The following is an 18,222-nucleotide window of genomic DNA, read 5'->3' as shown; positions in this document are numbered from 1 at the left end:
TGTGAAAGATAGAGAACGAACGAGATGGAGATGATGATGGAGGGAGAGAGAGGCTGTGGTGGTTTATATAACATCTCCAGGATGGTCTTTGGCATGCGTCAGGGGGCTGAGCCATCAATCACTCCATCTGTGTAAAATCACGAGCTGACTCCAATATTGCTAAATATTTATACTGTCACATACACACAGGCGTGTAGATGAAAAGAGCCATTCATTAGGGCCTTCTCAGGCCTGTCAGCCTGGAGATGGAGATTAGAGAAGCAACCTCCCACTGCGCCTGCCTCTCCTCTCACCGAGCTCCTCAGCCCTATATATAGAGCCATCAGGACGATAAATATCTCCAGCCTGCCTCTGTTAGGTAAATACCCAGTAAATATGGCAGGGAGGATCGGAAACTAAGCTAAACAGACCTGTGTGCCTGAGAGTGTGTGTTGTGGTCGCGTATGAGTCACTGAATAGGGAACAATAAGGGCTTGTCATACTATATTCTGTGTTGATATACTGTGTGGATGGCCAGGCTTTGAATTAGCTGGCATCAGTGATGTTCTAGTAAATAAGAAGGTGGCTAAACTGTTACTTCAACCAAAGATGACATGCCACTGGACTGTTTGTATAAAGTGAAAATCAGCTCTGTGTTCAGCAAAGCATTACTGTATGAATTTCCTCCTCATTTAAATCTGTCATCGTGATACACCTTGGTCTGTGACTTGCCAGGATCCAGTGTTTTTTGGTACTTTGCCAAGCTTGACCTTCTCTTATTATACTTCATGAAATGGCAATACAGTTCTAATGTGCTGTATTTCCATCATTGCTTATTTGCAGCACTTGTTGTGTTGTTGCTCCTTTGCGTGCTTTTGGTGTCACAATAGCTGATTTCCAGTATCTACAGTATATTTTGTTTGATACTAATTTTCTTCATTATTGTGAAGTTGGTTGATGGTGGTAATTGTGCCATTAAATCAGATGTTGCACATGAACACACTGTAATAAGAAACCACCACCAAACCCTTACAAATGAGAAGCTGCTACATTGTTTAGCAGCTTTGTCTGAAATTGATTACTATCTTTGTACAGATGTTACTATGTCATTTTCTGTCATTTAGACGAGCGGTCTCCAACCTTTTTTGCGCCACGGACCGGTTTATGCCCGACATTATTTTCACGGACCAGCCTTTAAGATGTCGCGGATAAATACAACAAAATAAAACTAGTACCGGTACCGAAAAAAAGAAGATTTATTCATAACACACGTGAAAAGACCCAGGAAAACAGAGTTAATGATAAAAACGATAACAAAATAACGCTGAAAACCGATTAAAAACCCTGAAAACCATACATTTCACACCTGAGCCTCAACTCTCCCGGTACCAAACGACTCACGGACCGATACGGGTCCGAGGCCCGGGGGTTGGGGACCGCTGATTTAGACAGTTAAGCAGCCAATCCTTTCAGCTAACATAAATATGAATAATACCACCTTGGACATATTTGATTATTTTCCCACATTTCACACACTCTTAGTTTAAATGCTCTGCAGTTTGGTAAAGAAAATGTTTGTGAGCTGCAACTCTAATTGCATTTTTAAACTAGAGCTTTTGGACAAAGACAATAATTCCTGAATGACTGATGGCTGTTGTCAAGCTTGAAGATTTAGGCTTCACTTTGTTTCCCTTTCTGGGCCTCTGTACTAAGATTTTCTAAAGCATTCTGCTTCTGTCTCTTTGTTTATTCCCTTTCTCCCTCAATCCAATCGAGACCACTTTGACTTCATTTCTCCACCCAGTTTATTTTAGAAATTTTGAAGCAAGCCATTATGTTGCGATTATTCACTTCATCCGCCTTGATGGACCTCAGATCACTGCGCAGTTCAGGCCTTGGCAACAAAAAGACATCAGCAACATCATCTTCACACTGTAATTACCAGAATGGGGGGAAAATTTCATTTTGATTAGTGAAAAAGCTTTTATTCTCAAACTCACATCCATAATTAATCATTAAATCATAGGAGAGTGAGTGAGAGGGATAGATAGGGGGACATAGTGAAAGGACTGCAGAGGGATGGATGGAGGATGGGAGGGAGGGAGGTAGCAAAAGAGAAAGGGAAAGGCATGCAATTATCTGCAGAAGTTCGACATCCCCAGTAAATCCACAGAGCCGTCTGACATTGCTAATTAAAGAAGCAATCAAAGGTCCACCTCCAGAGCTTTTGAGAGAAAGACGAGAGAGAGTTAGAAGAAGGAAACAGGACAGAGGAATAGAAGGAAGTTCTAATGGGGGAGAGCGAGAGGAGGGAAGGAGGGGGAATATGGGAAAGAAAAAGTGTTATGATCTTTGTTATTGTTTCATATGTCAACCGCCCCTCTTGGATTCTTGGATGGGGCTCTTTACGCGCCTCCTCGCTCTATTCTGTTTCATTCTTTGCTACTCGCATCTGGCCATCACACTGTGATCATTTCTGACCTTCATCTGCAGAGTGCAAATAGCTGTGATTTACAGCATCAGGGAAATAACCGGCACTCATTTTTAAAGTTGAAATTATGTATCTTCTGATGCTTTTCTAGGCCACATAATCAGTGATGTAACCTGCAGTCATCAGGTGTTTCAGGCCTTTCAGCACCAGACGCCCTCTCACTGACAACCCTGCTGAGGTTGATCAGGCCTCACTTTGTGCGGCTGTATCAACCTCCCACACATTTGCTTTTCTTTTTCTTTTTTTCATCTGCAGCCAACCAGATGAATCCTCAGCAGCCTGTGTTTTGTGGTACATGATGCTCATGTTGTGATGTAAAGCATACCATTGATCTTGTGGAGGGACTTTCCTGTGAGCCAGTGCATCCTGCATCAACTGTACTGGCTAACGAAACCTTTGTATTTGCACTTATTATTTTGAAAGTCCTCTGCATCTGGTCTTCCAGGAAGTGATTAGTGCCGGTTTTTCTTGAAACATCTAATGATAGCCGCTTGCCCAGGTCACCTATTAACTGACAGCACTGTCATTTATTACTTATTTATTCTTCTGTAAGGCCATTTTTTTCCTTCTGTTGTGGTTCATTAAGTTTTTAAATGTTTAACAGTTTTCGCCTAATTTCTAAAAGCAGGTGTCCGAATGTGACTTTTCCTGTCTAGTGAAAAATGTGCAAACAAAGCACTGTTACCATAGTTTCTTGCAAATTCTTTCCGAAATTAAAATAGCACATAAAAGAGCATAATTAGCACTTGCTCTTAAATCTTTTTGGCTCAAATAAAAATCTAGCCTGTTTCGAAAGATGTATTTAATGACACCTACTTTGTAACTGAAAATAAACACTTATTTACCAGACTTTAACTAACTCATTAACTACATGACACCAACAGCTCTTTGAATGGTGAAATAGAAAGATAAAGCTGTGTCTTCTTTTTTTTTTTCTTGCTTTTACTCTTTCACTTTTCACCTCTGTTTCTCTCCCTCCTCTCCCTTCAGGGGCACATGGGGGACATGAAGGAGTTAGTGTGGAGCAGATTAGACTCACACTGGGTCATCCTCTGTCAGCAGAAAAAGAGCTGAGAGCAGGACACCAACCTGTGTTTCTTCTGACCACATACTCCGTTTGTGTGTGTGTGTGTGTGTGTGTGTGTGTGTGTGTGTGTGTGTGTGTGTGTGTGTGTGCGTGCATTTGTATTTCTCACCTCTTGAACCCTTTCAATCTCAGCTGTTCGACTAGTATATTTTATTGTTCAGTGCTTTAGATGTTATTGCAGTTAAAAGAATTTTGGTTATTTATTTTACACTTTCATGTCAGACATGAAAGTGTAAAATGTTCCTTGTGTTCCTAATCAAAAAAATATTGGTTTCTAGAGTCTGCATTTGGAGTTTGTGCAACCGCCATATAGCATTGCTAACCAAGAAAGCTAATGGGAGCTAACTTGGTTAGCAAGCTCCATCAATAAACAGGGTGAAACTGACCCAGTTTACTGTTTGGTGCTGAGTAACAGGTTAATGAAATATACAAGTTTCACTTACCAGAAGTGAAGCACAGACTGTGAGGTTGTATTTGACAGCAGACCACATTATTTGTCAGTTACTGTAATTAAAAATGCTTCAAAAGGCACTGATGCTTTAACACCGCGATGTGGCCCAGTTCAGTCTGTTAGCCAGTGTTGGTCAAGTTACTTGAAAAAAGTAATCAGTAACTAATTACTGATTACTCCCCCAAAAAAGTAATCCCGTTACTTTACTGATTACTTATTTTCAAAAGTAATTAATTACTTAGTTACTTAGTTACTTAGTTACTTTTTAAAAACACGATTTACAACCTGAATAGGTGATAAAGCGATAGATCTTTCAGCCCAATTCTACTTTTTCTACATAATCCATCATACAAAATGTAATCAAATGGAAAAGTCTCTTTTTTTAACTTGTTTTATCAGTTTTAATCTTTTAACTTTATGCATCAAGCAAAACATTTAACTATATGCAACATTCTCTGACTTGAATAAATTAGTTTAACATTTAAACCTATTTTCTACACATTCCAGCACATAAAATAAAATATTTTTTGTGTTTTCACTCACTCTTTCAAACAGATGCAAGTAAAACACAGCAGAAAATAAATAAAGTCAAAGACTCAGCGGTCCTTTTGCTCTATTTTCACCTGTAAAGCAGGAGCAGGGTAGGCGGAGGGTTACCCTGGTGCAGGTGTGCTGCGGTCAGTTGAAGAATCCGCGCGAGTGTCTCTGTGAGTTTCCCATCACGTCATAGCTACTCGGTGCTTGCTCGGAAGTTTAGGGGTTTTTTTCGCTGTAAAAAGAAGTTTTCTTCCCACGCACGATGGATGCTAATGTTTTTGTCACTTTTTATGGAATCAAACTCAAAGTAAGGTCAGTACTTCCACACTTTAAACGCTGCATGCTCATACTCTCTCCCGCACTCGATATATTATCCATTGTTGATCTGCACACAGCTGCTGTCACCAACCTCGCACTTGCTTACGTCACTGTCATGAGACATTCTCGCAAAAAAATCACGGTTTTAGTAACGCAGTAACGCAGCGTTCCTACGGGAAAGTAACGGTAATCTAATTACTGATTTTGCAATAGTAATCCCTTACTTTACTCGTTACTTGAAAAAAGTAATCAGATTACAGTAACGCGTTACAAGTAACGCGTTACTGCCCATCTCTGCTGTTAGCAGAGGGGAGACCTGGCAGACAGCTGCTTCTACAGCTGCCCTTATCGTGACAGCTGTCAATCAAAGCATCCCCGCCCCTAAAGCTGCTTCCACACTGGAAAGTGATCTACAGCAGCGTAGCAACCAAACACCAGGTGGCTGACATTCAGCGACTTCAAACGGTGGGAAAAACCGCCAGTGATGCAAAATGGGCGGGACCTAAGAGAAACTTTTCTCTTCTAAGCGAGTGAATAAGGTGACTACCAATGAGAGTGTAGGATACCATGACTGACATATAATGTTTTAGTAAATTAAATTAGAGGGTTACCTAGACAACCAACACCTGAAATGTCCTCAAGTGGCCATATGTCAGTTTCAGAGAGCTGTGGAGCTTTAGTCTTAACAAAATCCAAAACAGCTTGGAATAAAAAACTTTAAAAAACACTTCACATAGAGTTGTTATGCTGGGGGACAAGAGAAAATGAAGCAACCGGCTTCATTTTTCAGCCCTGGGGGTTGCTACTTGGGTGGCAAAGTGGTGCCATGTTGCCTCACAGCAAGAAAGTTCTGGGTTCAAATCTGCTGCTTTGTCCCTTTTTTTAAGGTTGCTTGTCTCTCTGTGTTACATGTCGAGGGTGTACACTGCCTTTCAGTCTGTCAGCTGGGATATTCAGCCCCCCACGACCCCAGTTGAAGAAGCAATTAGAAAATGCTGGAAAATTGTGGGCGGTTTCTTGAATTTCTTGAGAGAAAATAAGACGACACTTTGATGCTTTTCATTGAAACTATAATCAGTTAAAACATATTATGCTACTCTTAAGCTTTTCTACAGTGGATTCCAAGTCCTTGATTATATGTGGCTGACATTTAGTATATGTTCTGAAAATACAACTATTTTGAATGTTTGTTCTGTTGCGTGTGTGGGAAGAAGTGTAATACATTAGCAAACATCCACATTTTTTCTGTTTTTATTGTGTTGTTTTAGTTTTGAGGTGTTTTTTTGTCTTCAAGCCATTGTTTGAAATTGCAAGCTCACAAAAATCTGTAGTTATGATTTTCAGATTTTTGATGTTTGTTGATTGATTGATCTGCTTACCCTTCCATAGTCCACAGGACAAAATGGGCAGACAGAGGGGAAAACATGAAAAGAATAATTGTGGTTATTTACAGCTCTCCTGCCAGAGCTAAGCTCTTCTCAGTCTCGGAACATTTAAAACAATGAAAGTAAAAGCAGCCTGTAATCTATAAAAAAAAACACTTAACCTTTCACAGGAAGAAGGGAACACAATAGAGAGCACATAAAACAAAACTTTAGTGGGCTGGAGAAAATACAATAGTAAATATCAATGTAGTCATTCATTTCTGTCACGATTAATTATGAAAAAAGCATTAAACATTTTCTTTAAGGTCCACCTAGTCACTGATGGATTCACATTGGCCCTCAAAGTCAGTGTATTGGTGTTACAGCCCAGAAGGTCCCCTGTCAGTCTGTGGCCTCATTCTCTTGTGTTTATTCGTCCTTGGAGTGAGTTCAGTGTGCCTCCATCTCTCTCTCTCTCTCTGCCCTGTCCACCCAGTGTCAATCTGGATGCTGTATAATTGGTTGTTTTTTGGTCTGCTGGCCTGTCCCTCCTTGGCATTGATTCATAGCATTTCTAAAGGTGACAGTAACGGCTGTCCCTATCAGACAAAGTAGAGTCATCGCTAGCTGGACCTCGGCTGACCTGCTAGTTTGTTCGCACACACTCAGGCACGCAAACACACACCTGCCCATATGTAGAGATGCATAGGAAACATGTGTGTGAATAAAGTCATTCAGAAAGTATAAAACTCAAGACAAAAGTAGCATATATGTGTGTGTGTTTTTAAAATTAAGATTAAATATATTAAAATGCATTTTAAAAAAATGTAAACAAGGAAAATGCAGGTGCATACAATGGCATGAAATATGTTTTACAAAAAAATGATATAACCACCATGCCACTACTAGATTTCTGTGCGAAATATATCTATATTTAAAGGATTTATGGATTCTTAAGTTAAAGCCAAATATCTTTTGTGCATGGACCTTATATAAAGGATGGACATATCTTCTTTAAAGCTGCATTGTCTCTAATGACCAGCAGGGGTCGACTCCTCTGGTTGTAAAATGAAATCAGAATATGAAGACATCTAAGGGAAAATGAGCCTACTGCCCACTTTATATATGACCAAAGTAAATACTATTATTAAAAAACATGATGTTAATGCTGTAAATTGTGATTTCCAGCAAAAAAAAAAAAAAAAAAGGAAGAACGTAGGATGTGCCTTAGGACAGGCCTGCTTGTAACTGTCATAATGCTACTGTATGAGCGTGCGGTGTCTCGGTTTCAAATGCAAGCTTTAAGATTAGGGTTTTAAGGACCAGTAAGTGATTCATAGTGGGTGAGTTCGTTATATAGTGCCACGGTTTAATGAAGTCACATTTCCGTGAGCTTTGACCATTAAAGTTTAATTCCTTCATCTTTGAGTGTTTTGGCCAAATTCAAAGAGTTTCCAACAGGGCGTTGAAGAGTCATAGTACTTAAGAATAGAGGGGATGAATGTATGTAGATAATACAGAAATGTTGCCATCATGTAGCCAAAATAAATAGAGTGCGCACAAATATACATTTATATGCATTAAAATAGTCACATGTGCACAGACATCCATGCAGACACACTCTGAACATCATCATATGCAGGCCATCCTCGGTGACCTGGATCCACCCAGAAGTGATGCTTTATCTACTTAACAGTGTCACCTTCAAAGGCTTCTGACACAAACGGACACACATACACTCTCACAAACCACCTCATCTGTAAAAATCCCTCCACAAACAACAGTGTGTCAGGTTTAGGGGTCTCCATCATTTTAAGGCGCTGGCTTCATATCTATAATTGAAGGTAATCGCCTTGTAAAAGGATTGTAAAGGGTTTTGTGCAAAATTCCAAAAATAAGCTGGCTTTTTCATGGTCCTGTTATTGACCTTGTAATTGATTTGGTGAGCCTTTTTTTCCCCTTTCTTGTGTTATAGTTTGATACCGTATAATTGACTTTGCTCGCTGTGGTGTCTATTCAGGTTGATTTCTTTGTCTTCTGTACTGTCAGCAACCACTCAGCACTTGCTCTTGGTTACTTCCAGGTTAAAGTGAGGGGTACAAATTTGAGTTAAGGATTCTGACTACTGCAACGTCCTGATGAATATAACAAGACTCACACTGTGCTCTCCCCTGATTGTATGTGTATGTGCGAGTAAGCTTATATTCACAGCACCCTGACCTGTGTTACCGTGAATGATTGTGTGTGTGCTGGTGTCTCAGTGTTAAGGTTAATTTCTCTAACTGCTGGTAAGTGCTGTCTGACCGTTCCCTTGGCGGCCTCTCCGAGCTAAAGTAATGCCACTTAGAGCCCCTGGGCCCCCACCGCTGGCCAGCACATTGATCCGCTGATCAATAATCACATCTGTACCACACACCGTGTGTGTGAGGCTTCTGCACTGATGCTTACACACAGAATAGTGTCTAGAACAAAGTGTCACTGAATGGTTATCAAACTGAGGTCTGAGGGTCACCAAATGGTCATTGAAGTGGTTCCAGAGGAGCCCCCAAGCAGAATAAGGTTATGTTTAATTCCAGTAGCGTTTCATTTAATATAAAGTTATCATGTTCTGAGACCAGAGTCCTTTGCAGCACTTTTCTCCCCATACAGTGCACACAGTTGTGTCCTCCTTGGATTATTTTCTGATCATGCTCCAACAGTTAATCAAACAGTGAACAACTGCAGGCATTAAAATAACTTCCTGTAAATTGTGCTGTTGCTTCTTAGCAGCAGACATCAAATTTTATCAGGTAGTTTTTGGGAGCATGAGTCTATTCTAGCAGTGCAGCCAGGTCTGATCCCAAAAAGTAGTTGTGCCGGCAATCCCCTGTGCTTTCTGGTATTAATTGGAAAGAAAACTAGAAAATTGGCCTTTGATTTAATACTGATCATATTTTCCTTACATGTATCATGCTGTTCACTGCGCTCTTCTCGCTGATTCTTCCATATTTCTGTTTGCTTTGCAAATTCTTCTATAAACTAGTCATCTGATAGTTCAGTAAAAGCACCATCACCCCTGTCATCTGATATAAGAAGTAAAGTGCTTCCTCAAATACAGTGTTATATCCCCTGTACAAATTCATTATCAGCATTAAAAGCATACCTCAAGGTTTTTTTGTTTCTTTCGTTTTGGAAATGAGAGTGACATCATCACCTGTCTGTGCATCCTTTTCCTCCTCCCGTTCTTTTATTCTTCTCAGGGAGCCTCCATCTTGTTTCAGATCACAGCCAATAAAGCAGCCTGCACCTCTCTCTCTTTCTCTCATCCTCTCTCCTTCTTCCTGTTAAAGGAGTCAGTCAGTCAGAACACTCAAAACACATATTAAACAGGCATCAGCCTCTCGCCGGGGCCAAATCACGCTGTTCAAATGTTGTTCTTCCACCGGGAGCGCAGGACAACTGAAGAGATGGGATCTGCAACATTAACTTGATTCACGGCTGCGGCGACTGAGTGACACTCCATAAACCTCAGCGGGCCGCCGCTGGGCCCCGCCGACAGCACCCCATGGCTAATGTGACACACACTAGCAACGCGTAGCCTCGCCACCCCCACAGCACAACACCAACACATTTTTGCAGCACAGCAAGCACACGCAGAGACAAATAGGAATAGGAGCGCATGTGGTAGAGACACACATCGGTAAAGCCTGACCTTAACCCACAATGCTGACATAAACAACACGTGAACTTAGAGATTCACACAAAAACTGGCAGAGACTGAGCTTTAGTCACCCGAGCTTCATTATTTTCTACACTAATGTGCTTTTTCTCTCCTAAAATCACACACACACTCTTACAAACAGGTTCTATGGTGCAGTGGTAGAAACTGAACAGCCACTGAGTTATTGTCCTCTCCGGCCGACCTCTCAGCTCGAAGCATTTTGGTGTAGGCAGTTAGCACTGGCCCTGTAGCTCTGTGTAAATAGCTAACCTCTGCTGCTCAAAATGCCACCTTCTTCTGGCTGCCTTTGACAGTACTGACTCCTTCCACACACTAACTACAGCGCTTGTCACTTGGGTTACAAATAGCCAGGCCTGAATTGATATTTACTACAGAGACTTGTTGCCTCTGTGCTACAGTGCCGCAATAATTTTTTCTTTTTTTTTTTTCCGTGTTTTGCCCTTAAACAAATGCATAGTGTTAGCTTTACCTGCATATGTAATGAGATAGATGTATAGGGTAGATTTAGAAAGACACTTCAAACATGAGAGGAGAGACTGAATAAAGAGGGTTAGAATCAGGGAGTTGAACACTCTACTTATGAGTATTTAAGCTGTAATGCACAATGTATACTATATATCTTTCTAAGAGAAGAGTCTGCTCCCTCTTAACAAAGCTGCAGTCTGATTGCCCTCTTCATTAAAGTTACCATTTCATGTGGAGAGGAAACATCTTGATTTAAAGAAATCACCTTGTCCATCTACACTTCAACTGTTACACTACCTCTTCAGTCCTCTATTATCAGTTTCTTTTCTTCTTTTATGTGTAGAGTCATTTTTTAATTCATTGTCATGTCATAAGCATTAGCATCTTACAGCTTACAGCAAAGCTAAGGTTATTAATAATAATAAAGCCTTAAAATGAAAACAATGGAATTTGAATGAAAAGAACAGAATTTGATCAAAAACGAAAGAATTTGCATGAAAACAACAGAATTTGAACAAAAACAACGGAATTTGAATGAAAACAACAGAATTAGAATGTATAGAACAGAGTTTGAATGACAGCAAAAGAATTCTAAAACAAACAATAGAATTGGAATAAAAGAGTAGAATTAGAATGAAAACAACAGCATTTGAATGAAAACAACGGAATTAGAATGAACAGACCAGAATTTGAGTCAAAACAATGGAATTAGAATGAAAAGAACAGAATTTGAATGAAAACGACGGAATTTGAATGAAAACAACAGAATTAGAGAACAAACAATGGAATTTTAATGAAAACAATGGAATTTGAAGGAAAACAACGGAATTTGAATGAAAACGACGGAATTTGAATGAAAAGAACAGAATTTGATCAAAAATAAAAGAATTTGCATGAAAACAACAGAATTACAATGAAAACCACGGAATTTGAATGAAAACAACAGTATTTGAGAACAAACAATGGAATTTAAATGAAAACAATGGAATTTGCATGAAAACGACGGAATTAGAATAAAAACAACAGCATTTGAATGAAAACAACGGAATTTCAATGAAATGAACAGAATTAGAATGAAATGAATAGAATTTGAATGAAAACAACGGAATTAGAATAAACAGACCAGAATTTGAATCAAAACAATGGAATTAGAATGAAAAGAACAGAATTTGAATGAAAACAACGGAATTTGAATGAAAACAATGGAATTAGAATAAAAAGAAAAGAATTTGAATGAAAACAACGGAATTAGAATGAAAACAACGGAATTAAAATGAAAACGACCGAATTTAAATGAAAACAACAGAATTTGATCAAAAACCAAAGAATTTGAATGAAAACAACAGAATTTGAACGAAAACAACGGAATTTGAAAACAAACAACGGAATTTGAATGAAAACAACGGAGTTAGAATGTACAGAACAGAGTTAGAATGAAAGCAACAGAATTCTAAAAGAAACAATAGAATTTACATAAAAAGAGTAGAATTAAAATGAAAACGACAGAATTAAAATGAAAACAACAGAATTACAATGAAAACAACGGAATTTGAATGAAAACAACAGAATTACAATGAAAACAACGGAATTTGAATGAAAACAACAGAATTACAATGAAAACAACGGAATTTGAATGAAAACAACAGAATTACAATGAAAACAACGGAATTAAAATGAAAACGACAGAATTAAAATGAAAACGACAGAATTTGAGAACAAACAATGGAATTTGAATGAAAACAACAGAATTTGAGAACAAACAATGGAATTTGAATGAAAACAATGGAATTTGAATGAAAACGACTGAATTAGAATGAAAACAACAGCATTTGAATGAAAACAACGGAATTTGAATGAAAACGACGGAATTAGAATGAAAACAACAGCATTTGAATGAAAACAACGGAATTTCAATGAAATGAACGGAATTTGAATGAAATGAATAGAATTTGAATGAAAACAACGGAATTAGAATAAACAGACCAGAATTTGAATCAAAACAACGGAATTAGAATGAAAAGAACAGAATTTGAATGAAAACAACGGAATTTGAATGAAAACAATGGAATTAGAATAAAAAGAAAAGAATTTGAATGAAAACAACGGAATTAAAATGAAAACGACCGAATTTGAATGAAAACAACAGAATTTGAACGAAAACAACGGAATTTGAAAACAAACAACGGAATTTGAATGAAAACGACGGAATTTGAATGAAAACAACAGAATTTGAGAACAAACAACGGAATTTGAATGAAAACAACGGAGTTAGAATGTACAGAACAGAGTTAGAATGAAAGCAACAGAATTCTAAAAGAAACAATAGAATTTACATAAAAAGAGTAGAATTAAAATGAAAACGACAGAATTAAAATGAAAACAACAGAATTACAATGAAAACAACGGAATTTGAATGAAAACAACAGAATTACAATGAAAACAACGGAATTTGAATGAAAACAACGGAATTAAAATGAAAACGACAGAATTTGAATGAAAACAACAGAATTTGAGAACAAACAATGGAATTTGAATGAAAACAACAGAATTTGAGAACAAACAATGGAATTTGAATGAAAACAATGGAATTTGAATGAAAACGACAGAATTTGAATGAAAACAACAGAATTTGAGAACAAACAATGGAATTTGAATGAAAACAACAGAATTTGAGAACAAACAATGGAATTTGAATGAAAACAACAGAATTTGAGAACAAACAATGGAATTTGAATGAAAACGACGGAATTTGAATGAAAACAACAGAATTTGAGAACAAAAAATGGAATTTGAATGAAAACAACAGAATTTGAGAACAAACAATGGAATTTGAATGAAAACGACGGAATTTGAATGAAAACAACAGAATTTGAGAACAAACAATGGAATTTGAATGAAAACGATGGAATTTGAATGAAAACGACTGAATTAGAATGAAAACAACAGCATTTGAATGAAAACGATGGAATTTGAATGAAAACGACTGAATTAGAATGAAAACAACAGCATTTGAATGAAAACAACGGAATTTGAATGAAAACGACGGAATTAGAATGAAAACAACAGCATTTGAATGAAAACAACGGAATTTCAATGAAATGAACGGAATTAGAATGAAATGAATAGAATTTGAATGAAAACAACAGAATTAGAATGAACAGACCAGAATTTGAATCAAAACAATGGAATTAGAATGAAAAGAAAAGAATTTGAATGAAAACAACAGAATTAGAATGAACAGACCAGAATTTGAATCAAAACAATGGAATTAGAATGAAAAGAAAAGAATTTGAATGAAAACAACAGAATTTGAATGAAAACAATGGAAGTTTAAAACAAACAATAGAATTAGAATGAAAACAACGGAATTAATCAAAGCTGTGTTGCCAGCATAGACTATATATAAAAGATCCACTTAGCCATGGTTTATTGTCTGTTTTAAAGCCTTGATTTTGGTATTTTTGGTTGCCACCAGAGCCAGGCGTGACCATATAGTTGACCCTTAAAAAAGGGGTGAAGCACTAAGTTATCCGCTAACGCTAGCAAACCTGTCTATGTGTGTCCAAAAAAGAGACACTTGATAATTAACGCTAAGAAACAAAAAACTTGTTTATTAGAATTTCACAATTTCTAATTGGAGCTCAGATTTGTCGGTGGTGCGCTGAGTGACACAGAAAGCTGTGTTACTTGTTGAACAATTAAAAATACTCAAAAAGGCAGCAAGACTCTAAATACACTTGAGAGGTTTTGTTTAAGTGACTTGTGGCAAGGTCTTACAGAAAGCTAGTAGCTACAGCTGCAGAGACCAGGCTCTAAACAATTTCTTCTATGAAGTTGGGAGTTTTAACAATATCTGGATACATTTTTGGCAACCAAGCAGCAACCTTCAGGACTAAAAACTGAAACCAAAGCATGCTGCAGTTCCTCGACTGGCCACGTAAGCCTTGCTTCAGACAATCCTGGGGCCATTCTGAAGTGGCTTTTTTAGAATGAGTAAATTTCTTTTGCCCTTGAGGTTGCTACTTAGTTGCTAGAAAAGGCCAGACTGTATTAAAAATCTTTAACTTTGTCGCCTCCAAGTAGAATTTTCTGCTCTATCCATCTAAGCCTTAATAGTTCACTCTTTTGTCAGAAGCAGTTGTAATACATAAAGGGTTTTCTGTTTCCTTTCATTCACCTACAGCTGTGTAAAATGTTGTTTATTCCAAAAGCACCTTTGCAGTATTATCTGTTTTGCTGTCACCAAAGAATGAATGGTCATTTTCTATTTGGCTAGTAAGTGTGGGAGTTAAAACGAATGTGTTTCTGGTCGTGTTTGAGGAGGACGTGGCACCATTGGGTCAGAAGCTGTTTGTGGCATAACTCTGACTTTCTGATCACATTGTCCACCCTGTGAGTGGAGGACATTAAATGTTAGCTGTAGATAGGAATATCAATGATTGATGAGTTTTTTCCTTTATGTACTGTGAGATCTGTATGATCTTGTGTGTTGCCCTTGGGTGTAAACCTTGTACCTCCAATGTTAGCATTTTAGAAACTTTAGAAAGAAAGGAAGGAGAAGAAAAAAAAGTACAGTTTTATTTCCTAAGAAGTTAGGAAAGTCTTTCCTATGGTGTTTGTAAAACCAATGTACATTTGAAATGACAATGTATGTTTGTTTGTTTTTTTACAGTTATTTTACAGTAAGTTCATCTGCACTCAGCAACCTAGGTGTGAGAGTCCCTTTTTCACTCTCTCAAATTCCTATTTTTCTGCATAGATTAGTCTACAAGTGTCTAAGCCAGGCGCTGTTTAAACAATGGCATTTCTAACACTGTTCCTATCACCTTGGAAACGCCATGGCAACCTGTGATCTGAGAGGGCACAGTGTGGCTCAATTAGCACCAGCCGTATCTCACCGCACTCTCCCGCCAGAAGAATATCTCCATATTCTGTCTCCTTTCATGCATTAAGTGACACAAATACGTGAAGTGTTACATCACCTTTTATGTCAACTTTCCATGTAGTTTTCCTCTCTCTCTTTTTTTTACACAGTGATGGATGCACACACACATAGGAAAGAAAGAATAATATATGCATTGCCATGTGTGGTACAGACAGTAATTGGCACTCCTCATTTGCCACTTTTAAATGAGATCCTGTCCATTTAGCCACTAAATGACTTTCATGTTTTTATGCTGTGATTGGGCCTCAAAAAGATCCTTTGTGTCATACTGGCTGCTAGAATGACAGGAAGGTTGCAGTCACTCTCAGACACCTTTTTCCTTCTTTAATTTCTAGCAGTCTGGTAGATGGAGCTTCTTTATGTCATTATTGGCTGCTTATAACAAACATATTAACTAATAAGAAATGCATCACTGTGTTTCCCAGGTATCGTTTCCAAGTCCTTTGAGTGTCGTCTGAAAGGCCAGGGGGCTACATTTGTGGAAGCAGAGGATATGGGCTCCCCTTTGCACAGGAAAGACTCTTCTGAGTTATCGGGCCATGACGAGATCCAACAGGTCATCATCATCCAGGGCTATGGTGACGGAGAGGTAGCTATCGACCAGACCCTCGAGGAGTCAGCCGCTGCCACCCTGCAGACGCTGGCCATGGCCGGCCAGGTGGCCGAGGTGCTCCACATCACTGAAGACGGACAAGTCATAGCCTCGGGCAGGGAAGTGGCATCCGCAGGAGCCCACCTGGCTGGAGGCAGCACCCAGTACGTGGTCTTGGAGTCAGGGGAGGCCAGAAAGGAGTTTCAGGCTGTGGCCAGAGGAGGGGTAGCAGTCGCAGCTGCTGGTGGACAAAGTCACATTGTCTCAGAGTCCTCCACAGCTCTCGATGCTCTGCTCAGCGCAGTCAGCGAAATGGGCCATCAGGAGGAAATACAAGGAGAGGCAGCCATCGTTCATGAGGTCTTGACCCCAGAGATAGCTGAGGCTGTGCAGAGTGAAGTGCAGGGGGAGGGGAAGCAGGAGGGGGAGGAGCAGGTGCAGGTCATCCAGGGGACCGGCCAGGAGGACATGCAGGAAGTGCTGCAACTCGCCGCGTCCCAGATGATGAAGGAAGGCCTGACCCAGGTCATCGTCAATGATGAGGGCACGCACTACATTGTGACTGAGCTGGACAACTGCACCTTACAGGTGGAGGGAGAAGTGTATGGAGAGGCCGGGACAGGTGACGGGGAGGTGCACCAGGCGGAGCAGCAGACAGGAGAAGAGATAGTGGTGTACCTGGATTGAGCTGCTCGCAGTATTGTCCTGGAAGGGTAGAGGAGAGAGACATCCCTGAAAGATTCACATTGGGCATTTTATTTCACTTCCCCTGTTTAGCTAGGTTAAAGCTCACGTTAGCCCAGATGTTGTGTTCTGCATTGTCTCTGTTTAATTTCACCCTGCTTCATTCACTTCGTACATCACTTCTACCATCTTCTCTTGGGCTACACTGAACTCAGGTTAAACATCGTTTATTCAAAGCGACAGTAAAGGAAAAAAGGTTTTGGTGCTAAGTGAGCTAACCTGCAATCCACACAGCCGCCAACACTGCTTTAATTAATTAATGCAACTTAAGGAAATGAATGAGTATACATTGTCATGAAATATTTTTACAATGCTTCTAATGTGCTAAGAGTTAAACAAGTTATTATAAAGAAAGTCTATCTTTTCATTTATAACAGAGCTAACAGGTTTTTTTTCTTGCTTTTTGATTTCTTTGTGGTACATTTATGTTGCAACCTAAAGTTTTTCTGTAGCAAAATAGATGTTTTTTTTTTCTTTTGATAACGCAGTGATTTAATTTGTGTGAGCAATCTTTTCTTTTTCTTCAAATCCTTTGTGTGTGTGTGTACTATTAGTTCCAAATCAGTAATACGATGAATGATTTCCCAAATAGACCTTATACATATTTTCTGTGTAGCGAAAAGTAAAGCAATGACAATTATATGTTTTAGATTTTTGACAGTCCTTCATTGTGTGGAAGGCCTGTTTAAAAAAACAAAACATGAGTGCAGTTTCATTTTTGACAATAAAGATTGAGCCTAATTTTTAACAAGTGTGCCCACATTTGTTTTCTTGGCAGTTAGCGCTGTTGATAGTTATGTCAGCAGCACGATGCTATCGTGCATACAGTGCAGCAGCATCGTACAGGCGACATGCACATACATGCATCAACTGATGGTTCCCATCAAGCTTTCTGATCACTAACACCGTCATTATCATCACCATTATCATTATCGTCATCATGATCACCATCATCCTAATCGCCATCCTCTCATCTCGTCCCCCCATCAGGCCCATTCTGTTCATTGCATTTTTTTCTCTTCCCCCCCCCCCCCCCCCCCCCAGCACTATTCAGCACTGGAGGGAGAATCAATATTCATTTAGGCCCCTACACAAGCCTGGTTTCTGATGGAGTGAGTGGGAGAGCGGTGTGACGGTTGCAAGCACAATGGCCAACCACTGAAAGTAGAGAGAAAGCACTCGTACACACTGAGGGCATCAAAAGATCATCCCTTTAACACACACGCGCTGCGCGAGCAGAGCAAGAAGGTGGGCTGAGAGGGAGAAAGTGGTGGAGGAGTGGGCAGGAAAAATGAGAGCATTACAGATGGATGTTGAGAGAGGTGAGGCCAGGGAGAAGTGAAAGAGCGGTGAAATCCACAGCCACACAGAGAGAAGGGAGCCTGTAATTTCACATAACACCTGTCTGCCTTTCAGCCTGTCTTTGTCTCCTGCTCCCAGCCTCATGTTGCATTTATAAGCTCGCACAGTCTTTTCATGCTCTTCTTCCTTCTATTCAGCGGAGATGGGCGCATTTAACGGAGGTCAC

At 39.2% G+C, this 18,222-nt stretch overlaps 1 protein-coding gene across 1 annotated transcript in view; it reads left to right on the top strand.

Annotated features, from left to right (window-relative positions):
- The window catches only part of znf407 (zinc finger protein 407), a 158,499-nt gene extending 141,060 nt beyond the window's left edge, over positions 1–17,439 (top strand). Inside the window, exon 10 of the mRNA XM_086310641.1 lies at positions 15,784–17,439. Within this exon, the coding sequence (XP_086166767.1) occupies positions 15,784–16,637 (854 nt within the window). The 3' untranslated portion in view covers positions 16,638–17,439. The remainder of the gene's footprint in view (positions 1–15,783) is intronic.
- The last annotated feature ends 783 nt before the right edge of the window (positions 17,440–18,222 follow it).

The sequence above is a fragment of the Aulonocara sp. 'chitande type north' Nkhata Bay genome, linkage group LG11 (genome assembly GCF_057382095.1).
Source record: "Aulonocara sp. 'chitande type north' Nkhata Bay isolate Kocher_YH1m ecotype deep benthic linkage group LG11, A_spYH_male_GT1.1, whole genome shotgun sequence".
Lineage (NCBI taxonomy): Eukaryota > Metazoa > Chordata > Actinopteri > Cichliformes > Cichlidae > Aulonocara > Aulonocara sp. 'chitande type north' Nkhata Bay.
Note: the sequence above shows the minus strand (reverse complement) of the source record. Positions and strands in the feature narration are given on the sequence as shown.